This window comes from Loxodonta africana, chromosome 2, assembly GCF_030014295.1.
Source record: "Loxodonta africana isolate mLoxAfr1 chromosome 2, mLoxAfr1.hap2, whole genome shotgun sequence".
Taxonomy (NCBI): domain Eukaryota; kingdom Metazoa; phylum Chordata; class Mammalia; order Proboscidea; family Elephantidae; genus Loxodonta; species Loxodonta africana.
Genome location: NC_087343.1, coordinates 160,511,956 through 160,536,305, shown reverse-complemented (window position 1 = coordinate 160,536,305; position 24,350 = coordinate 160,511,956). Strand labels below are relative to the sequence as shown.

The 24,350-nt window shown below is 41.1% G+C and overlaps 1 protein-coding gene across 1 annotated transcript in view; it reads left to right on the top strand.

The window, feature by feature from the left end:
• The first annotated feature begins 515 nt into the window (after nt 1-515).
• PPP2R2B (protein phosphatase 2 regulatory subunit Bbeta) overlaps nt 516-24,350 on the top strand; it is a 326,027-nt gene continuing 302,192 nt past the window's right edge. The window contains exon 1 of the mRNA XM_023550368.2: nt 516-759. Within this exon, the coding sequence (XP_023406136.2) occupies nt 690-759 (70 nt within the window). The 5' untranslated portion in view covers nt 516-689. The remainder of the gene's footprint in view (nt 760-24,350) is intronic.

Below are 24,350 nucleotides of genomic sequence, written 5' to 3'. Positions count from 1 at the left end.
CACCAGCCGCCTCCAGCCTCCTCCTGCAGCAGCGGCAGCTGCGAGTGCGCGCGTGTGAGGGTGAGTGCGCTGGCGCCGGCCGCAGCGCCCTGCCCAGCTCCCCGCCGGCTTCTCTAGCTACCGCCTGCCGGAGCCACCCTCCCGTGGGACCAGCACTCTCATCCGGGCCAGGCCGGCCTGAATCCTGCCCTTACCATCTCGCCACTGCAGCTCGGGTCCAGAAAGGCACCATTTTGTCGCGGCTGCCCGCTTTCCCGGGGGGAGGAGTGATCTTTTTTGCATTTTGAAGCGGCTGCCAACGAAGGGAACCTGTTGGGCATCTCCCCAGCCCGGCTTGTGAGCGCCTCCAGGGCGGGCGGGAGGGACCAGACCCCTAGGGGCACGGCGCATCTTGGCCCCGAGGAGGCAGCGGAGGCGCAGCATCCTCGTTGGGAATTGGAGCTGGAGTGAGCGCACCACGGGAGGAGCCGTCGCAGCCTCAGAGAGAACCCGAGTGGAGGAGGTGACAGCTCCATTGCTGGGTTTTTATTTTTTCTCTCTCTCCGCCTCCCCGTCTCCTCCTCAGGCTCGGACCATGGTGCAGTCCCACTGGCTCCCCTGCCCCCCTCTCCTGTGAGACTGGCTGCGGGGAGGGATCATGGATACTTGTCTGCCGGCTTCTGGTTCCCACGCAAGTAAGCCTGCTGTCAATGGAGGAGGACATTGATACCCGCAAAATCAACAACAGTTTCCTGCGCGACCACAGCTATGCTACCGAAGGTAACGCCGGCTCCGCCGCATTCCGCCGCTGGGGCTGGGCGCAAGTTGCGGATCCCCGTGCTTCTCCCGCAGCTGGGCGCCTAGTGGCGGAGACTCCTCCGGGCCCAGGGGCTGGGGCCGGGGCTTGGCTCGCGGAGGCTGCCCGCCAGTGCACCCCACATCCATCCAGGCTCTGCGAGGCGAGCTCGGCGTTTAGCAGCAGGTGGACTGGAGCCCATGGGAGTTAAAAAGGCCCTCGGGGCTTAGGATTTTCAGGGTGGGGCCACCGGCCGGAAAAATGACCCCAGAAAAGCAGATGACCCCTCCCCCAAGATCCTCATAGGGGTCTTGGGAGATAAGGAGGGAGGGGCCCAAAAGGACCATGGGTCCGCCCCTCCCTGAGCGGAAAGATGTCTCTTTCAGTGGCTGCAGGGAGGACATGCTTTCGTTTCCTGCCCATTCATCTCTCCGGCCGGCCGGGTTACCTGCCCAGACAATCCAAACCCCAAAAGGCCCTTTGCAAAAGGGCAGGCCCCTCTCCCCTTGGAAGTGCCTTAGCAAGAAATAAAAATGTGGCTAGAGAAATAGTGTTCGGTGGCAAGCTAGTGGTCTGACACGTGGGGCGAGCGATGCGATCAGTGGGGCCTTTAAAAATCACCATTATGAATTCTGCAGCGGTAGTTTCTGCTGAATCAACAGCCAGCAGAAAGCAAGAGGCTTCAGCAAGCTGAGCTTTGCCAAGAGGTGAAATTGTCTTTTCTCTCTCTCCCAGCTTGTTCTAACATTAACCTGAGTGCCTTGGAGGCAGGCAGGGAAAGTCGGCAGGTGAAATCTCATTCTGCCTTTTGTGTGTGAATAGAGGCATTTTTTTCCCACATGCCAAAACTTTTGCATTTTTGCTCTTTTCTACCTGTAGGCCTTCATCCTTATCCACTCATATAAAATGTTTAATGAAGTCTCACATTTTAATATCTATGTGAGGAAACATGTTCAAAAGTGCTTTTCGACACTGTAAAAAGGTCTGTTAATTTAAGATGATTCTTATTATTCTCTGATACTGTATTTCTATAGTATTTCATCAAATCCAAAAACTGTTCAAGAAATGTGATGTGTAGGGAGAGAAAGAGATCAGCTCTGAAAGAAATAAAAAGAAAATTTGGGGGTAAAGGTAGCATCTTCTGTAAACATCCCTGGAAGTTTAAGATAGAAAGAATACCCCACACTATTGCAAATATGTTCTCCACTTATCATCATTATTGTCAAGCCTAATTTGTCCATGGTGCTAGACAGATTAATCAGAGTTATGTGAGTTCTGGCCTCTAGGAGATTACTGATGATTTCTAAGATGTTCAGTTTATCGTTCCCCCATAACCAAGCACCATACTTCCGGATTCTTTTTATTCGATGATGACAACATGGTTGTAAGATGTTCTCCTTCAGTCTTAGGGCTTTATCACTGACTCAGTTACCAGGTAGAATATGACTAGCTCTGTATTTGAGCATGTCATCCAAGAAAGAAGTTGTTCTTGTGTCTGTGGATTTTTTTGAACATTTCTTTCTGCTTGTGACTACAAAGAGAGCTGACTTCATGCATTCTTGTATGTTGCATTATGTTCCAAAGCACAGGCAAAGGAAACTTACCAAGCTGGGTAGATGGCCACATTGGGCCCATATGTATAGGAGGTGCCTGTTGTCTGTTTGTAGAAAGGAGAAATGAGTTAAAAATTACTTTCCTTATTGCTTTCAGGACCCAGGATACTATATAATCTTCCTATTTTAGGACAGCATTTTTGTAAACTCTGATTCGGGATAGGATATCCAGGTTCATATAGACAAAAATGAAACATGAGTTCAGAGCAAAGAACTCTGCTTTCTAAAGTATTTTAATGTGTGAGAATCAACATGTCTCTCCCTCCCTCTCTCTCTTCTTCTCTTTCACACACACACACACAAACAAACACACCCTAAAAACCACAAAACTAGCCAAACCTTTATTTCACAGTAGGTTTCCAGGTTTCTTTACCTGATTTTAGTGACAGTATGGGAAGAAAAAAAGTTGAATTTGGACAATGTAAATAGCAGAAGAAGTGGGGTAGAACATTCCTGAAATTAGTCTGGTCAGAGGTAGAAGAATCCATCACGTTCTTCTGAATACTTACGAAAATGCCAGTACACCTTGAAAGAGTACCAGAAAATCAAAATAGTCTTTGTTAAATTTGTCTTCATTGTGGCCTTGCCCCAAAAGTTCGCTTTTAAAACTGCTTACTGGGGAATTGGCTTTTAGGTTCTTCTATAAACCTTGTTTTTATTTTTGTTTCCTTTATGATGTCTGCATTTTTCTCCTACCTGCTCCGAGATGTCAGAGTTTCCCTCCCCCCCCCCAGAAAAAAATCTCCTTTGCATTTATCTCTGAATTTTTCTTCTGAGCTCAGATCACTCCACACTGCAGTATTCTATTTAAAGCCGAAAGGTTTTTGCTGTGTAGTTAGTGTGAAGGACTCTAAGCTCAATTTGCATTGTAAGTGGTAGCTGCAGGCAAGTTCACCCAGCTAAGAGCAATGCAAATGCTAAAGGACACTTTTAGCCAGGCTTTCTCTCTCTCTCTCTCTCTCCCCTTCCCTCCCTCCTTTCTGCTCTCCTTCCCTTCCTCTTCTCTCCTTCTTCCTCTCTCCCTCCCCCTCTCTCAACAAAAACGTACATGAAGTGCATTTGTTAAAGAATATCCTGTTACTCTTCTTTTATTCTGGACATTTAAGTTACTGCCCTTCCCTTCCTTTTGCTGTCTTTCCTTTCTTTAAAACCCTTTGGTGACTATTAGTGTAACTATATACCAGCTACTTTTTATGCCTCTGGACCTCATAGACTGTGCGTTATTCTGGTTCTAATGCTTTTAGCGTTAAGGTGGATCACTTTTAAAATGTGTGAAGTTCAGCAGACTGGAATTGGAGCCTCAATGTTCTGTAGGTTGAGCATTCTATTAGGTGAGTCTTGTATTTGGCCTTTTTCCCCTTATTTCTGTGAGATAAGGCTTGCGAGCATGATTATGGCTTGCCTATGCTACGGCACTGGGTTTTTTGGGTATGTGATAGTTAAAAAGTCTTAATGGGTTTGTTCTCGTTTTTCTGTGTCATATGTAGAAAACCAGAGGTTCCTCATGTAACCTAATGGAAAGGCTCTCGCAATAAACTAATTCTCATTGGTATATTGTCATACCACAGATCGGTGGTGCCACTAGCCTTATTGGTGGCTTGCATTACCAGATCAAATATCTCAAAATCCATTACTCCAGTTTTAAATAAGGAAACTGAGGCTACTGAAGCCTGGAGATATTACTAATTGGCCAAGGTCACACAGATAGTCAGTGGAAAAGCTTGTCATCAAACTGAATATTGTCCAAAGCCCAGGATCTTCCACTAGGAAATTCTGAACTGCCTCATTTTCCTTTAACCCTTAATTCCTGTTACTGGGAACATCACAATGGCTTTAGTTTTGTGTGTAAATTGTGTTCCTATCGGAGGTAAAATTCTTTATAGAGATCATTTGAAAATGTGTGTGTGGGATTAGGTATGAGGAAGAGCATTGGGTGGACTTGGAATGACCATGAAAATAAAGTCAACACAATGGATCCACTGGCTTTTTCAGATATGGGACTGCGTTTCCTAACCAAGGGTTCATCTCTCAAATATCTCTGATCTATATGTAGATGTCTGTCTATATTTTTGGGCTTCTGTTGGAGCCAAGGAAAACCCTCACTCCTTTAGAGCAGTCTGTGAGATTTTTTAATTACGCTTTCTACTTTCAAACGGGACACAAACGGAATATTCTATGTAGGATGAGTTTATAGGAAAGGCAATCTGGTTAGAAAGAGAATTTAGAGAATGTGCTTTAAAATAGCTGCTCTGTTCTCTGTTTTCTTGGCTTTGAAATGAAAATAATGATAGAACTTATCTACCAGGGAAATTTATTTAATACAGGGGAAGCATTCCTGACAGTGCCATTCGTATACAAAGAAGGCCCTTAATATATCCCCTCAATAAATTATGGCTGTTGTTACTATTACATAACCTGTATGTACATAGCAAATGATTGTTTTTTCTTGGATTTCACATTGATTTGGGGTGCTTTTTTTGAGGGGAAGGGCTAATGGAGAGCAGGGAGAGGTCACTAAAACCCTTCATAGTTTGGCCCAGCTTCTAGCCCTGGCTCTTGTTGTTTAGTAATTTACCTTAATGTAATGTATTTGCTGGTTATACCCTGGCAGTGTAAGGCATCAGAGGCTTTAGAAAGACAGTGATGTTTAGAAAGACATATTAGAGGAAGAACAAGTTCAATTATTCCAGTAGCACCTTTCAATTATTGGTTCATTTCGCTTAATTCCTTTAGCAAATAGTTACTGACTTTATGCAGAGGTGATATGGCATGTTCCAAAATAGACAAGGTCTCTGTCCTCATGGAGCTTCCAGCCTATTGGAGGGGTGGGCATTAAACAAATATTTATGCATATAAATATATAGTTACCAATTGTGATAAGTGATGTTCAGGAAAGGCACAAGGTGCATGGCAGCATATATAAAGTGGCTTTAATTTAGATTGAGGATTCAGAGACAGCCTCTCAAAGAGAGTTTAAGCTGAGACCTGAAGGGTGAGTTAGAAATTAATAAGCAAGAACTGAAGGCATTTCAGGTAGAAGGAACAATAGGTGTAGAAGCCCAGCGATATGAAATATAGTCTGACAGATTCAAGGAACGGAAAGGTTACAATGGTTGGAGGGCAGGGAGCAAGGGTAAGAGTGATAAAAATAAACATGGAGCCTGCAGTTTACTTTGGAATGCACCGAAGATAAGCTAAATTAGTAGCCGGATAGAGGGATGGATAAATGGATAGATATGTGATAAAAAAAAGATAGAGGGATGGATAAATGGATAGATATGTGATAAAGCCAGTGTAAAATGTTAATGGTAAAATCTAGGTGGTAGGTCTATGAATATTCTTGTGAATTTTTTCAACTTTACTGTTTGAAAGTTTTAATAATAAAATGTTGGACAAAAAAATAGCTTTTTAAGAGAAAAGCAATAAATAACATATGATCCAGCAATTCCATTCCTAGGAATATATCCTAGAGAAATAAGAGCCATTATACAAATATACGTATGCACACCTATGTTCATTGCATCATTGTTCACAATAGCAAAAGGATGGGAACAACATAGGTGCCCATCAACAGATAAATGGATAAACAAACTATGGTATGTACACACAATGGAATACTACACAACGGTAAAGAATGATGATGAATCTGCGAAGCGTCTCACAACATGGATGAATCTGGAGGGCATCATGCTGAGTGAAATAAGTCAATCACAAAAGGACAATATCATATGCGATCGCTACTGTAAAAATTCATGAAAAGGTTTACACACAAAAAGAAAAAATCTTTGATGGTTACAAGGGAAGCTCGAGGTGAGAGGAAAAAACACTAACTAGACAATAGATAAGTGGTAACTTTGGTGAAAGGTAAGACAGTGCACAATACTGGGAAAGCCAGCACAACTAGTCCAAGGTCATGGAAGCTCCATGGATACATCCAAACTCTGTGACGGACCAAATTACTGGGCTGAGGGCTGTGGGGACCATGGTCTCTGGGAACATCTAGCTCAACTGGCATAACAGTTTATAAAGAAAATGTTCTACATTCTACTTTGGTAAGTAACGTCTGGGGTCTTAAAAGCTTGTGAGCAGCCATCTAAGATACTCCATTGGTCTCACCCCATCTGGAGCAAGGGAGAATAAAGAAAATCAAAGACAGAAGGGAAAGATTAGTCTAAAAGACTAATGGTCCACAACTACCACAGCCTCCACCAGACTGAGTTCAGCACAACTAGATGTTGCCCGGCTATCACCACAGACTGCTGACAGGGATAGCAATAGAGGGTCCTGGACAGAGCTGGAAAAAAATGTAGAACAAATTTCTAACTTACACACACAAAAAAGACCAGACTTACTGGTCTGACAGAGACTGAAGGAACCCTGGTGATGTGACTCCTGGACACCCTTATAGCTCAATACTGAAGTAACTCCTGAGGTTCACCCTTCAGCCTAAGATTAAACAGGCCCATAAAACAAAATGAGACTAAATGGACACAGCAGCCCAAGGGCAAGGACAAGAAGGCAGGAGGGGATGGGGAAGCTGGTAATGGGGAAACCAAGGTCGAGACGGGGAGAGTGTTGACGTGTCGAGAGGTTGGCAACCAATGTCACAAAACGGTATGTGTATTAATTGTTTAATGAGAAACTAGCTTCCTCCGTAAGCCTTCCTCTAAAGTACAATTAAAAAAAGGGGGGGGGGGAACACTGGAGAGGTATTCAGGGATCAGATCATGTCAAGCCTTGTTGACCGTAAGGAGTTTGGACTGTATCCAAAGATGGATCAAAAACCATTAGAGGATTTTGATCAGGGGGAAAATATGATCGGGTTTGTTTTCTTCAAAAGCTCATTCTGGCTGTGGTGTATGGCAGGGGCAAGGACAAGGTGTAGACTGACTAGGAGTGAAAACAGGGGGATAGTTAGGAGGCCGCAGTGTAGATGTAGAGAATGAGATGGATTTAAGACACACTCTAGAGAAAGATGGATAGAACTTACTTGGTGTGATAGACTGGGTGTGGGTAGAAAAGGCTGTGTAAAGGACAACTCCCAGGATTTTGCCAAGAGAATGGATGCGTTGTAGGGCTCTTTCCTGAAACGGGAAACAGACGTTGGAAATTGATTTTTTTGAGGAGCCTGTGAGACATCTAGCCTCACAGTAAGACTCTCAAGTAAGCAGTGGAACATCTGGATCTGAAACTCAGAAGACGGACCAGGACTAGAGATATAAATTTAGGATTAAACATCAGCTGCATATTAATGGTATTTAAAACCATGTGACTGAATGGGATGCCTGGGGAAGAGCATTCCAGACGGCAGAATTTGAGCCCATGAGTAACAATTTCAAGGAAACAGATTTTGGCTTGGTTGTAACATGAAGTACCTCACAGTGGAATAGACTGCCCTGGTAAGCAGTAATTAACCGCACACTGAAATCATTTGAACAAAGTTATGTGGCCACTTCTCAGCAATGTGCTGGACTAAGAATCCAGTCTTGGGTGAGGGTTGCATTCTGAGGATCTACAAACTTGAGAGCTGAGCTATCTGTGGAATGCTACAGCTTCCTAAGGGCACAAGAATAAATGTGAGAAAGTAAGCAGCCCCCCTCAATCCCACATAATGCTAAAAAAAAAAGGAAGAGGAAAACTGATGAATAAAACTAGTGAGGTACAGGAAAATGCCCTTTGATATCAAAGTGCTGGGAAGGCACTGAAAAAATAAAAGGAGATGGTGTCCTATGATGGAGAGCTGCCTTGTAACCCCTTAAGTTGCTTTGGTATTTGTATGCAAATGCCAGATCAGAATGGTGTTTCCAATGCATATGGATGAGTGTTTGAGCTCTCTGCTGTTCTTAGAAAAATTTTAAATGAAAGGTGGGAAGAAGCTGCCTTATACTAGTGTAAATGGTCTTTCTGGGGATGGGAAATATTCTGCTGCTAAACATAATAACCAGACTGCATTGAAAATCACTAGCAAGTATTCATCATTAGCATCTAGATCCCCAGGGCCAATCCCAAACCCTTTATGAGAGCTGGTCAGAAACACACCAAAGAACCTAGGGTGAATAATATTAGGCCAGTCCTGTCAAAATATTGGTAATGCTCAATGAAAAGAACACAGCTGTAGACTGACGTTCCGAGACGCTGACATTTGCATTTAAGAAGAAGCTAAGGGTCCAATTTAGACATTAGCTGAGGGAAAGAAACTAATGTTTCTTGAGTACTGTCTGTATTCCAGGCATTATCCTAGGTACTTTTCATATGTTTACTCATATAGTCTCCCACAACAACCCTGTAAGAATGGTTGTATTAGCCCTATTTTTCAGAATAAGACATTTGGAGGTTCAGAGAAGCAAAGAAACTTGTGTCACATACAAGGTCACGTACTCGTAAAGTGGCAGAGCCAAGATTGGAGCCCATGGTCCTTGCCCACCCATGCTGCCTTTCATCAGGATTTTAGGGGAAAAAAAAATGCAGGTTGAGTTCCTTCCTCTGCAGACATTGCCATGGTGTGAGTCAGTTCTGCTTGATTCATGCATTCCATCTTTCCCCAGCACTGCAGTGCACATCTCTGGGCCTCTCCCCCTTACTCCGTAAGGAGGCAGCTGAATTCCTCTACTCAGTGCTAGAGCTCTTATCTGACTTATTCTTGTAGATTCACTCTACTGTAGAATTATTCTATAATAAAAAAAAAAAAAGGAAGATACGTATGGAATTGAGCAATCAAGATGCGAGAACTCATTGGATTTTTATAGTCTTCTCTGTGTCCCTCACCCCACCTCCACCCCAGGCTAGAACATTAACAGTGCTGTTCCCTAGGCTGAGATGAGATGGTCCCACTGGGCCATTTAGACCCCATTCTCTAGGGCTGATTACAACTCATACAATCAGTTGCCTGGATGAGAGCAAAAGGACTAGGGCAGGGGCAGCTGTGTGGTGGCAGCATGTCCTTTTGCATAAATGTGGAGGTGTCTGAGGCCTCACTCAGGCCAGAGCAGCTCTCCAATCGTGCTCCCCTCATCCCATGTTAAAGAGATGAGTTTGCTTTCACCAAACATATCTTCTTCACCACCAAATTTCCTTCTTTGGCTTTTCCAATGGAACTCTAGAATCATGCTGAAAGTCATCTCTGACATTACAGACCAGTTATCCAAAGGAAAGATCAGGCTCTTTCTACAAGGCCACCAGGAACTTTGTCTTAAATAATCCAGGAACCCTTGAGTTTTTATACTCCAAGTTCACTATGGAAAGAGCTGTGAGAGATGGCGATAGGCTATGGATTTGTGAAATCCATGAAAAACTAGGTAGTTTTAATTAGTTTCTATGGTGGAAGGGCCATTGTGGGAAATGGGAAGGGATATGTGTGTATAGGGAGAAGTCAGCCTCTCAGTTCTGTGCCTTAGAATAAAGAGATTTGATTGCTGGCAACATTTATAAGGAGATGAAGGAGATTATGTGGGTAAGGGGCAAAGAGATATGTGGAGTCTAGGGGTCTGCAGGGACTCCTGTGAGCAGATTTTAACCTGAGAAAGATGGGGTCTGATAGTTGGAATGTGTCAGTGAATACCTTACCTGTGAAAAGATGTATCCCAAGCTGTACCCAGGCTTGATGCTGGGGCACTTAACAGCCTCCACCACTGAGCACTGCTCATTAAGCTGCCGTGAATTCCTGTAAAGCGTATGAACCTGAGTCCATCACAGAACACCTGGCTGCCTACTTAACGTAGGGGCTCAGCTCTGTGCTCCTCAAGAGATGTATAGGGGTGCAGAGGGTAGAAAAGCTGTAAATGACCCTAATTGGGAATATTACAGCAAGATGCTGAGAGGGCCCAGGTGATCTGGTATCCCTAAGTACAAAATATCACCAGGAAAGGCTTATTAACGTTGCTCATGTAATTTGCAGAAGTCACACTGGGGCCAGGACAACCTGAGGTAGGCATCCTGCTGGTTCACGTCAGCTGTATCGTTGAGCCTCCTTCCGGTTTCCCTCTGCCTTTATGTCTTTTTAGGCAAACAATACATAAGTACTTTCTTACTTGAAAGGATTCAAACATTATAGAAGTAAACAGAACAAAGCATGTACCTCCTGCCATCCCCGCATTTACCTCGTTTCCCTGCCCTGGGGTTACCGTTGTCCATAGTTAGGTATACTTCCTCATAGCCACCTTTCTATGCATTTTCATACATTTAAGTGTACGTGTACAAGTAAATCATTGGGGGGTGGGTTGTTTGCCTAAATGGAATCATACTATTTGTTCTATTTCTGTTTTGTTTCTTCCTCCACCTAACAATGTATCTTAAGGATTTTTCCATACCAGGATAACTAGGTCTGCCTCCTTCTTTTCAGGGGTTGCATAATGCCCTAGAACCGTAGTTTATTTAGGAGTTCACTTGTGAATGTAAAATTGTTTCCAGTTTTTTCTATTGCATAAGATGCTGCATTGATTGTCCGTGTACGTATGTTTTTGTGCAACTCTTACCTTCCTGATTGTATCAACTTGAAAGTCAAAATGCTGGTTCCCATTTCTTAACAAAATGGCAAGAAGCAATCTCTGGTCCTCCATGTCTTGTCTGCACAATCTTGGATAAGTCATTTAACCTTGTGAACCTGGATTTCCTAATGTAAAGAATGGGAATGCCTGGCATACCTGTGTACATGCGTGCAGTACTGCATCTCCCGAGACTGAGACCGTTGTGGATTTGAGTGTAAGTAAAGACTCAAATGTTGATTGCTGGTAGTTGAGGAGGGTTTGCTATGCTCCAGAGACAGACTTGGGGCTTTAAAATATTATCATTCAAGCTTCACAGCTCTTTGCATTGACACAGCTCTTAATCCCCAATTATAATGAAAAAAATGAAGCAGAATGAGATTAATAATTACTTGTCCAAGGTCACATAACAGTAAGTGTCAAAACAGAAGTCACATCCAGGTCTATTTGATTCTAAAGCTCATACTCTTATGTGGTATATGGACACACCTGTTTAAAAAAAAAAAAATCCTGATGTTGACACGGAGAAAAGAAAACTCGTTTTTTTTTTTAAAGAAATACTCTTTTGAATCAATGTCAATCCAAAGGGTCCAGTTTTCATCAAAAACCTGGAAATGAAGTGAGGGAAGTTGAAGAGGCAATGCAGTATCATAAGCCGTGATGTAGAATGCAAATCGTAAGACCTGGGTATTATTCCCAGTTTTGGTGCCATAATTAGTCATTTTTACTCTCTGGGCTACAGGTTTCTAATCTACTAAAATGAGGTTGGAGGGGGAGACGGAAGATAGGCACTCTATAAAGTTTTCTGGCTCTATGTTTCTGTGGTACAATATGTCTGGATTTGTGATCATCTAGGTCTCTTTGGTACGTTCTGATGTTGAGTTCAGGGGTAATATTGGGGGGATACAGACATGGGCATTTAATGACCCCAGAACTCCAGGTTGCCATGTACTTACTGATGGGTCAGATCATCCTTCTGGCAGGATGGCTCTGGTGCAGCCAAGAGGCGGAGCCAGAAAAGGAAATGTCTCTTTGCCAAAAGCTCTGCAGATGGAGGAGCCAGTCTGTCTGGGCAGCCCATGACTTTGAGAGGAGCCATTTGGCAAAGTTGTTGGCAGGAGCTGCCTTGCAGCGTGAATGCTGGAGACACTCCTGGGCTGGAGTAAATCAAGGATGCAGCAAAGGTGGCCGGTGGAACAAACAACCATCTGGTGAGCAGGGTGCTGCTCATCTTGCCGCAGAGACAAGGGAAGAGCAAGTGCCAATCAGTGAGGCTGAGCTCTCAATGACACAATCTGACAGGCACAATAGAATTTCTCCCCTGCTTAAACCCCACGTGACCCTGGTGTTTTCAGAAATGAAGGAGTCCCGATCTCTTTCCTCGTGATGAAGTAGGAAAGAAAACTTATCAATTAAAAATAAAAATTATTTACTGTCAGGTGCTATGCAGGGTGTGCTGGGGAGTATGGTGAAGTATAAGACTAAGTTCTTGTTCTCAAGCACCTTACGTACCATTTACTCAGGCAGATAGCACTCTGTCCGTCTACAGGTAATTAGCCATAGAAGCCATGCTGAGTGAAACTGAGCTGCATTTACCTGTCTATTGTCACGAGGTAGCCGAGGTGATGGAATCAGAGCATACCTGAGTTCTAGACCCACTTCAGCAATACTAACTCTGTAGGCTTCAACAAGTCACTCCTTCTCTTAGAGTGTTTTCTTACCTATGAAAATATGACAGGGGACGAGGTAACGTGCTATTGCATTAAATAAATACAAAAGAACCCTCTTATTCTATACCTGTGGGGCCAAGAGTTGATGGTAAATCAGAAATGTTAAGGCAAGCAATATTAAAAAATGAAAATATATTTTAAACTACATTTGCTAAGTTTGATAAAGGGCCTGAGGAAAGGCCTAAGCTTTATATTTGAGTGTGGGTCTACTGATTGGGGGTTATCATATTTGTTTTAGAAACCACACCCAAAATGACAAAGACCATGTCTAATTTTATTTTTCTTGAGGTTGAATGAGAGTGTAGAAACCTGAGAAGCAATCTGACTATAGGATCCTTCTGGATTTTTATGATTGTCCCCCAATCTTTTATCTCTCTCACATTTAATTTGACAATTCTTGGTCAAATCTTTTGAAAACATCCAACTTAGTTTTCATATGAAGCAATCATTTTCTTTCCTTTCATACCATTTTTTTTCATCATTTTTCATGATATTAAACAAGTATACCTAGCTTTAAGAGATTTGGGAACAATGACAGCTGACTGTCAATAAACATGAATTTCAACCAAAAGAAACAGAAAGAAGTGTGCTTGTGCACCAGAGATTAGCCTACTAGCTGTATTTAGCATGCTGTAGGCCCATTTTACAGGGGGAATTGAAAACATTGATCCAGCCAGCGAATTAGCTACTTAAGCGACTGTTAAAAGTGGTTCTGTAGTAATTACAGTGAGGGAGGAGAACTACCATATTGTGAGGGCTTGCAGTGTACCAGGGGTTATGTTAAATACTCTATATCTATTATATCATTTAATCCTCAGAACAGCCCACAGATGCACATACAATTAAAGCAGAATGAGGTCAGACTTCTATGTCTTAACAAATCTCCTAGCACAAACAAACCAACCTGTTGCCTTCGAGTCAATTCTGACTCATGGCGACCCCATATGCTTCAGAGTAGAACTGTGCTCCGTAGAGTTTTCTCAATGGCTTAACCTTACAGAAGTAGATGCCAAGGCTTTCTTCAACAGTGCTGTTGGGTGGATTCAAATCATCAGCCTTTTGGTTAATGAGTCGAGGGCAAACCATTTACACCACCCAGGAACCTTGTCTCCTAGCACAGCCCCTGTCAGGCAGCACTCATTATACATTTATCGAGGGAATGATGGAGGAAGGAGATGGATTTCCACTTTATTGATAATGAACTGAGGCTTAAAGAATTTGTGTAATCTGCCCAATATCAATCAGTAGACCCAGGACTTGCATGCAGGTGTATTTCACACAAAGTGTCTGTTTTTAAAACAAATTTAGGTGTAATAATAACAGTAGTCTTTTTCATTTGTGTAGTATTTTACTTTTTTTTAAACAAAGCTTTTTTCTTGGACATATCCTTTGAATACCATAATTCCCTAAGAATTACCTTCAAATCAAATGAAAATTTGGTGTCATCCTCATTTTATACAAGTATGTTGCTATGGATTGAATTGTGTCCCCCAAAACTGTGTGTCAACTTGGCTAGGCCATGAGTCCCAGTATTGTATGGTTGTCCTCCATTTTATGATCTGATACGATTATCCTATATGCTGTAAATACTAACCTCCATGATGTTAGTGAGGCAAAATTAGAGGCAGTTATGTTAATGAGGCAGGACACAATCTACATGATTAGGTTGTATCTTGAGTCAATCTCTTTTGAGATAGAAAAGAGAGGAGCGAGTGGAGAGGAAAGGAACCTCATACCACTAAGAAAGAACAGCCAGGAGTGGAGCACATCCTTTGGACCCAAGGTCCCTGCGCTGAGAAGCTCCTAGATCCAAGGAAAGATTGATGACGAGGACCTCCTCCCAGAGCAGACACAGAGAGAAAGGCTTCCTCTAGAGCCAGCACCCTGAATTCAGACTTCTAGCCTCCTAAACTGTGAGAGAATAATTTCTGTTTGTAAAAGCCGTCCACTCTGTGATATTTCCGTTATAGCAGCACTAGATAACTAAAACGTATGTATATATTCTAGAAAAGGGATCCTTTTCTGTAAAGGACCAAATAGTAAATTTTTCAGGTTTTGTGGGCTACATGTCTCTGTCATAACCATTCAGCTCTGTCACTGTAGCACACGTGTGGAAGTTCTCTAGTGCACCTATTATATTTACAAAATCAGGTGTTGGCCCGTGGGCCATAGTTTACTGACTCCTATTCTAAAAGAGTTTTTGGAACACAATAAAAATTTAATAAGTGTTGTTGATCATCCAAATGAGTTGTCCCAATAAGTTCTAGAGGAAACTTAACTGGCCATAGGTGGTTTTAATGGGAAACGTGAGGCATTGATGAGATTACTGAGAGGCGAAGTGGGAGAGCATTTCCTACTGGAAAATGGAGCCTTGTGTGGTGGTAGGAGGCAAAAGTAAGTCAGGAAAGCTACTGTGGAGAAGAGTTTGGCAGTTCCTGAAAAAGCTAAACACAAAACTACCGTATGACCCAGCAATTGCTCTGCTAGTTATACACCCAAAAGACTTGAAAGCAGGGAACTCAAACAGATGCTTATACACTTAGGTTCATAATAGCATTGTTCACAATAGCAGAATGGGAAAACAACCCATATGTCCATCAAAAGATGAATAGATAAACAAAATGTGGTACGTCCATATAATGGAATATTACTCATCCATAAAGAGAAATGAAGTTCTAAACTATGAGAGACTAAATTTCTGTTTGTAAAAGCCATGTAAAATGCCATAACATAAACCTTGAAAACATTATGCTAAGTGAAATAAGCCAGATACAAAAGGGCAAATACTGAATGATCCCACTTACCTACCTAGAGTAGGCAAACGCATAGCAAAAGAAGTAGATTAGTGGTTGCCAAAGGCTGCGAGGAGAGAAGAATGAGACGTTATTGCTTGACGGGTACTGAATTTCTGTTTGGAGTGATGGAAAGTTTTTGGAAATGGTGGTGATGGTTGCACCACGTTGTCCATATAATTAATGTCACTGTATTGTAGATGTAAAAATTGTTTAAATAGAAAATTTTGTTACACAATAAAATTAATTAAAAATAATAAGCAAGGAAAATAATGTGCTGTTTGAGCATATGAGCTGGAGATTAAAAACACAGCAGAATGTTAGTTAGTACATGAAAATCTCTACACATAGCTGTACCTCTTAAAAGTACCCTCTAAGTTGTTCACTCAGTAATCATTTTAAAAGATTATTTTATATTAGGCACTATTTTTTTTTTTTATGCTACAAAAAAACTAATTATACAAGAAAAAAAAAAAAAAACAACAGATATAGACCTTGCTCTTGAAAAGTTTATTGGGAAGATCCACATTAAATAAACACAGACGTAAGAATATAAATATAGATCTTGTTAAATACTATGTAGGAGAAGCTAAGATGCTAGGAAAGAACAAAATATGTGCTTGCTGATGAAAATGTGGACTACACAGAAAAGCCTAAACAAGAAAATCAAATTTACCTCTGGCCCCAGATATAAATGTTATAAACATTTTTGGTGTGTTTCCTTCCAGGCTTTGTGTGTGTGTGTGTGAGAGAGAGAGAGAGAGAGATTGGAAGACAATAAATGGATGAATACTGGAATTTGCATTGTAAAATGTTATATAATATCTAAGGTTTTGGGGTTTTTTTTGGCCCCAAACACTGTATTGTGAACATTTTTCTGTAACATCCTAGAGTTGAACGGTAATTTTATGAATCACTTAATGCTGCAGGATTAGGTTATTTCCAATTTTTTACTCTTCTAATTATGTGATAAATGATTTCATAAATCTAAATATTTATTCACATTTCTGGTTATTTTCTGAAAGCAAATTTCTAAAGGCAAAATTGCAAGGTTAAATGGCGTGAACAATTAACTTTCCTGATCATATTAACAAATTGCCCACTTACAAGATCTTACCAAGAATACCTTTCCAATAGCCGTGGCCCTTTCCCCAGCTTTATTCTGTCCACATTTTACCTCTGCTTCACGTTGTCACAGATTTTCAGGTGTTTACGTTCATCTTAGGGAACATGCGTGGTATGAAAATCAGGAAAAACATTACAAAGATTTAACCACTGAGTTTTTTATTATTTTTTTATTTTGGTAAAAATATGCACAACAAAGCATAACCCACTCAACAGTTTTTACATGTGTAGTTCACCGACCATGGTCACATACTTCACATTATGTCACCATTTTCTCTCTCTCTGCTATAGTTACACCACCATTAACTTAGACTCTCTGCTCCTTAAAGTTCCCATCTGTGTTTTAGAGTTAAATCCTGGTCCATTTGATCTTGTGTAGATAATTCTTTAAAAGGGCACAATGCTCAAGGCGAACCTTCTTTATTAAATGAGCTCAATTGTTGTTTAGTTTAAAGATGACTTTATGGAATAGTTTCATAACCATTGAGTTTTCTTTTGATACCATCGCCCCCATCCATTCCTGAAGCCCCAGGTCCTTTTGCCCTTTCTGAGAAGAGGAAGTAATCACAATTCTCAGCCTCTGCCATTAAGTACATGGGTGAGTAACTTGTCCCCTGGGATTCAGTTTCCCACCCATGTTAAATAAAATGATCTTCATGGTCCCAGGGCATCATTTTTAGGTAAGTGTATGGAACCTGGTGACCTAGAAACGTTAATTTTCCTCAAACTGGTGAGTAGCTAACTTCAAAGAATAATTAACCTAGTATGACAAACCCCTTCTAGTTTCAAAACCAGAATGCTTGTTTAATGAGGTAGTCACTTGTGTAGGGTACAAATTTGACCATTTCTGAAAGGTAGGTTAACTCTTTTTCGTTTGTGGGTTTCTTTAGTAAATGACTTAATACTATGTGTGGTTGAAGGCAATTTGAACAGAAGCAAAGCTGAGAAAACTAGACTTTGATTAAATTTTGATCGGCCTAAGACTTAACAGACATTTCTTATTTTCTCTAAAAATTGGCATCATTTGATGGGAATGGAAAGTACAAACCTTATAAGCTACCACTGAGATTATATTTTTCATGAGTGATTTTTAGTCCCTTTTCAAAGTATATTTACTGCATTTCAGGAGTCTTTGGGAATTACTATCGGAGCTTATTTGAAATCACAATTCATTTGGCTTGGGTATTTTGGGCATTTTTCCCCCACTCAGGTATCTTCAGGTCTTGAAGGAAGATACCAAACTCCTTGAGAGTTTTTAATTTTACAATTTTATAAAATATAAAAAGATAAAGAAGGCCTGACTTAAGTGTTCAATAGATAAAACTTGGATGGATGGATGAACAAGTAAATGGGTAAAGATTTGTGGTGGTCAGTAGGTGTCCCAGCTGCTGCCTCAGAGGACTAAAAGTATTAAAGAAGCTTCTAGAGATATCAGGTTTCAATGGACACTTGGTACAATATTAAAATCTACCTCCCATCCCCTTCCTCTTGTGTCTAGGAGGCAAGGACAGGGGTGGGATGATGTGAGATAGTATTGATTAGGGCAAATACATGGGGCCATACCTCCTGGAATTTATCAATGGTACCAGTTTAAAAGAAGGTAGGACAGGAGGGAGGAGAGGTGCCTTGGAATGCTGAGCTAACAGAAAAGTTTGGGATATTTCCAGTGCTTTCACCGCACATGTCCTGCAGGGTCTAATATCTAATTCCTTTCCCATTCATTCTAGTTCCTTATCTATTAAACCAGTTGCCGTCTAGTAGACTCCAACTTATGTGACCCCATGTGCGTCAGAGTAGAGCTGTGCTCCATAGGGTTTTCAATGGCTAATTTTTCAGAAGTAGATTGCCAGGATTTTCTTTTGGAGAACCTCTGGACGGACTCAAAGCCTCCAACCTTTTGGTAGCGGCCCAGTGTGTTAACCACTTACACCACCCAGGGACTCCTCCTTAGGAATTAGCCCAGATGAAACTGACATAGTATGCTTTAAGGTCAGTTTCCTTTGGTCACATCATAGAATATATATATGGGGAAAGTTTTTGATGTAGCTCTATCTGTGAACAAAGCGTATTTCCTATAGATTCTCTAACCCCTCGCAGGTCAGAGATCAACCACTGGCTAAGGTCTCACCAGAACCTCCAGAACTCTGTGGGCTGTGGTGGAAGATACAAAAGCAGTCTGATTATCATATTGTGCTTCTGCTGCCAACATGCTTACTCAGTCTCCGAGCTTCCTCAGAGCTATTTGAGATGGAAATTTTCAGATCAGAATGTTTCCTTTAAGTCTTAGAAGCTTGGATTTGAGTCCATTAAGCAGACCAGGTTCTTTTCTTTTTCCAGTTACTTGACAAGCTTTTTTTTGACAAGCAGGTCACCTTTGAGTCACTCATATGGATGGCCTTGGTCTAGACATTGACACATGGTGAAAAGTCAAAGAAATATTTTCTTACTTCTGTTTGAGCCCTACAGAAGATTAATCTTCTCACAATGTTTTTTTCCTGTGCTTATCAACCTTCGTGTTTCCCACCTGTTCCATCATCTCCTGGGTCTCTTGTAACTGATCTTTAGATCAACCAGGCCAGCTCGTTCTACGTCCTCACTCTCCCCCCAGCCATCCCTGCCTCCCTGCCCTTACCTATGCTGCTTCCCCTTGCCTGGGACTTAAAAGGCTTGGCTCAAATGCACATTGCCCCAGGAAGGTTTCCCCGAATTCAATTTCTTTAGTCATCACAACAATCTTATGAGCTGTAGGTAATATTCTCATTTTCCAAATGTGAAAAACTGAGGCCCCAGGTCAGGGAGCCAGAAAGAGGCAGAACCTGCATATTGTCTCCTTCGTTAGATCAGAAACTCCTGGAAGGTAGTGATCAAATCTTTAGTTCTTTAGTTTATAGAGAACAGTGCAATGCTCGGCACAGGGATGCTTAGTAAATGGTTTTTGAACTTGAGTTTGAGGGTAAATCAATCACTTCACTGTAGTTGAGAGTCCAGTCAGAGACATACTCTTTACTTGGGAGTTTAAATTTGTAGATCCTTTTAAATATGGTGAAGTCAGATTCTCCTATCCCATTAACATTTAAAGATATAGGGGAGATGTCAAAGATAATGCTTTGTGATTTTTGTCATCACTTGGAAACCGTACCAGCTAATGAAGAGCATAGCCTGTTGTTCCTTATGACATCCATTCGTGTGTTTGTTTTTTCCATTTGACTCTTTAACTGTTCAGCAAATATTTATTGAGCAGCTGAAGCCTCATTTATGTGATATGAGTTGGTATATGATATCAGTGTGGAAAAAAATGCATAGAAATTTATTAAATTGGTTATGAGAGGGAGGGAAGAAGTAAGCAAAAAGGACTGTATTAAAATAAAAGTAGCCACATCCATGATAAAAAGGGGATGGATGGTATGATCTCTCTTATATAAGTTTCTGTGTGTGTGCGTAAAGAATTCCATGAAAATGATCACTATTTTAGGCTGTTAGAATTTTAAGTAATTTCTATTTGACATTATATTTTCTACAATGTATAGAAGTTTTATATAAGTATATATGTTGTTTACATTATAAAAAGCAATGAACTGTCCTTGTGGTAGAAAATGATTCATGAAGTATCTACTATGTACAAAGAACTAGCCCCAGTATCAAAACAAACAAAAAACAGTTGCCAGCTAGTCACTTCCAACTCATGGTGACCCCATGTGTGTCCAAGTAGAACTGTGCTCCATAGAGTTTTTAATGGCTGATTTTTCCGAAGTGTACTTGAACCTCCAGCCTTTTGCTTGACAGCCAGCATGTGACTGTTTGCACCACTCAGAGACTTGAAATATCAATGAGTGAATATTCACCTGAGTCCTCCTTTTACTTGGAAATCATATTTATAATTTTCCAAGTGAAAATCAATTTGAACTCTGAAAGAGTAGTGATAAGTGGACACTGTTGTTGTTGTGTGCCACTGAGTCAATTCTGACTCAGAGTTACCGTATATGACAGAGTAGAACTGCCCCATAAGGCTTCCTAGGTTGTAATCTTTATGGCAGATTGCCTGGTCTTTGTACCATGGAGGGACTGCTGTGTTGCAACTGCCAACCTTTTCGTTAGCAGCTGAGCACTTTAATCATTGCGCCATCAGGGTTCCTGTAAGTGGACAGTAGTTACTGTCAAATTCTGTTGCAAGAATCCCTTGCAAATATTCTTACCTTGGGTCTGGGTGAAAGGGCTTTGGCAGTGAGCTTGGTTCCTAGTTTCAGACCTTCTTTGATACTTGTGTCTTGGCTGAAACAAAGATAAGATAATATCTATGACCTCTTTTTTATGACCTCAGCCAATCATTTTGTAAGGAGACTGAGCAAGGGTCTGGATGAATTGGGGAAAATCAATTGCAGTGATGGAAAACCCATCTAAGAAACAATGTCCTAGAGAGAGCAGGTCAGAGCCAGCCCCTCTGTACATGAAAGATCTCACAGTCTGTGTTTATTGACACAGAAGGTGGTTTTAATTACCCTGAAGGAATTTCTGGCATGTTTTGCCAAAGCCAGCCTTAAAATGTTTAATCAGTGGATTAGTGACAACTAGACCAACTGGAGAGGTCTGTGATTGGGGCAGCTAGTTGAGTGTAAGGTATTGCAAAAGACAAGGGTGTTAGTGACAGAACATGGGTATGTCTTAGAGAAACATAGACAGGAAAATATCACCACCCACTCATGAAATGATCTTGGCTTTAAAGAATATGGCATGCTTTATGTCCGAGAAATCTTGGTTTCCTTCCCAGTCATTGACCATGATCTGAGCAACCTCTGTGACCTCTGTTTTTGGTATACCAAAACGTAAACTCGGTGAGATGACCTGGAGCAAGAGTTTGGGGCGACTGCTCAAGCAATCAGCTTTATAGTCCCACAACTGGTGAGTTGAAAGAATTAATATGCCTTTCCAAATTCAGGCCCTGGAAAATTTATACTTAGAATAACATGATCTTTATTTTAGTTTTGCCTGTTGAGGTTGACCTACAAAATAAGAATAGAAATATCACTGAAAATGCAGGATGATGTTGTGACATTACGAAGCCATTTTAATCTGTCAAGTAACTTCAGGGGAAATGATAGTCTAAGATAAATGTAAAGTTACCAATGACTTTCCTTGATTTTTACATTCTTGCTCTTGTATCTCTTGGATGAATCCCTCCAATAAGATGTGAAAATAGTCAAGAGTACTAAATACTATCTTTTCTTTATGTCTCCATGTCTAACTCCAGATGGACCTTTTTTTTTTTTCCCCTCACTGGATAAAAATATCCTTCGCACTGCCTCCTTTTGCTGCTGTCCCAACTAAGCTACACAGAGGTCAAATTCCACTCTCTGACTTAGACATGCAAGGGAGAATAGGCACCTTGAAATTTAAATAGGAGCCCCAAGGGGTCTTTGACAAAATGCAGTGACCTGCCCTTGTAGAGCTACTGAGAGTGCCTGTCCTATTCACTGTCATAGTAGATTGCTCATAGTCCTTGTTTTCATAGAAAAATTCCTCAAGCTATTATATACCTACAAGCACTGATCTGGGGGATTTGCCAAGTTTACAGGGAAGTGAGGCCATTGGAAATGAATCCCTCTTAACCATCAAAACAACTGAGTAAATAGTTCCACAAGTGTCTTCGGTGCTTACAGATATTTGTCTGTTTTAAACAAAGCTCCCTCCCTCCTTTTTTTTAAATTGGTCAGTAAAGCAACTTGGGTAACCAGGTTGGTATATTAGTGGTCAAATTTTAGGCAAGTGAGGAGCTACGTGAAATAATAGTGCCACCTTATGTTTATAAAGGGATTTTATGTTTCTGCAAAGTATTTCACAGCTCTTATCTACTACGCACAAGTTTGGAGAGTAAGTTTTACTCTCATTTCTTGATGAGGAAACTGAGATCCAGAGGAGTTAATTGATATACTAGTGATCATGTAGCTGGTTTGTGATGGAAACGAGACTGAGGTCCAGAGATTCTGATTCCTAAAACAGAGCTCTTTCCATGATATTAGAATAATAGTAAATCAACTTTTATTGAACCCCTAACTAATTGTACTAAAACATGTACATACTGCATAAATGAAATCTCACAGTCGAGAATAAAGTTCATTCTTACTGACTCTGCTTTAATAGACACCAACATCCTTAGCACAAGGCTATTTGGCTTTAACTACCTGGTGTGCCAAGGTCCCTTGATTGCTGGGGTTAGGGGTGGGCCAGGCCTCATTCCTAATGTGACTATGACTATTGCCAAACAGAAGGATCTCTGGGATCATGCTTCTGGTCAGTACTGGAAGACTTGGAGAGCTAGGATTTGGTGATTATAAAGATATGAAGAATCCAGTGGACTTAGTTCTGTTTCATAACTCCATAAAACCAAAAAAAATCCCAAACCCAATGCCGTCGAGTTGATTCTGACTCATAGCGACCAACTCCATACTGAACACAAATATCTGCCATTTGGAATAAGTAAGAAAAAGAGTAGATTGATCTTAGCCAATACCATTGTTAACTCTGGAAAAATAATGTAAGGGAAGCTACATTTACCGAGTGGTCTTTATGCCCTGCATCCGTATTTTGCCTCATTTTTACTTCCTTATGTGAACAGTGAAATTTCTAATGAGAAGATGGGCTTGTTAGTAAATTCCCTAACTGCAGTTGCTCATTTGTAAAATCAGAACAATAGTAGTAAATACCTTCTATGACTGTTGTAAGGATTAAATGAGACAGTAGTTGTACAGTATTTAGTTCAGTCCCTGACATTGATTGAATATTGGATAAGTCATAGTTGTTTTTAGTATTTCTAGAAGACTTTAATGGTCATAGGTAGTATGTGCACTGGGCCATATATTTCTTCTCTAATTACTAGAGTTTGGGAATATAGTAGAAAATATACTCAAGCGGCTAAGAACACAAACTCTGGAGATAACTGGGTTAGCATCCTTGGCCCCACCACTTGCTACTTTTGTGATCTTGAGAGAGTTATTTAACCTCCAGGGTCACTATGAGTCGGAATCGACTCGACGGCAGTGGAGTGCAGAGTGAGTGAATTCCAAGCTCCTCACCTGTAAAAATGAGAATAGCGATGCTCAACTTCATAAGGTCATTGAATTAAATAAGATGGTGCCATAATGTCCTCAGGACAGTCATAGTACATGCATAGTACATTGTTATGTGGTTAGGTGCCACCCAGTTGATTCCAACTCACAGCAACTGTACAGACACCAAAACAAAACACTGCTCTGTCCTATGCCTTTCTAACAATTGTTGCTGTGCTTGAGCCCATTGTTGCAGCCACTGTGTCAGTCCATCTCCTTGAGACTCTTCCTTTTTCGCTGACCCTCTACTTTACCAAGCATGATGTCCTACTCCAGGGACTGGTCCCCTCTGATAATATGTCCAAAGTACATAACAGAAAATCTCACCATCCTTTCTTCTAAGGAGCATTCTGGCTGTACTTCTTCCAAGACAGGTTTGTTCCTTCTTCTGGCAGTCCATTCAGTATTCTTCACCAACACCATAATTCACATGCATCAGTTCTTCTTCAGTCTTCCTTATACATTGTCCAGCTTTTGCAGGCATATGAGGTGAGTGAAAACACCATGGCATGGGTCAGGCACACCTTAGTCCTCAATGTGACATCTTTGCTTTCCAACACTTTAAAGAGGTCTTTTGCAGCAGATTTATCCAGTGCAATATTTGATTTGATTTCTTGACTGCTGCTTCCATGGGTGTTGATTGTGGATCCAAGGAAAATGAAATCCCTGACAACTTCAGTCTTCTCTGTTTATCATGATGTTATTTATTGGTCCAGTTGTGAGGATTTTTGTTTT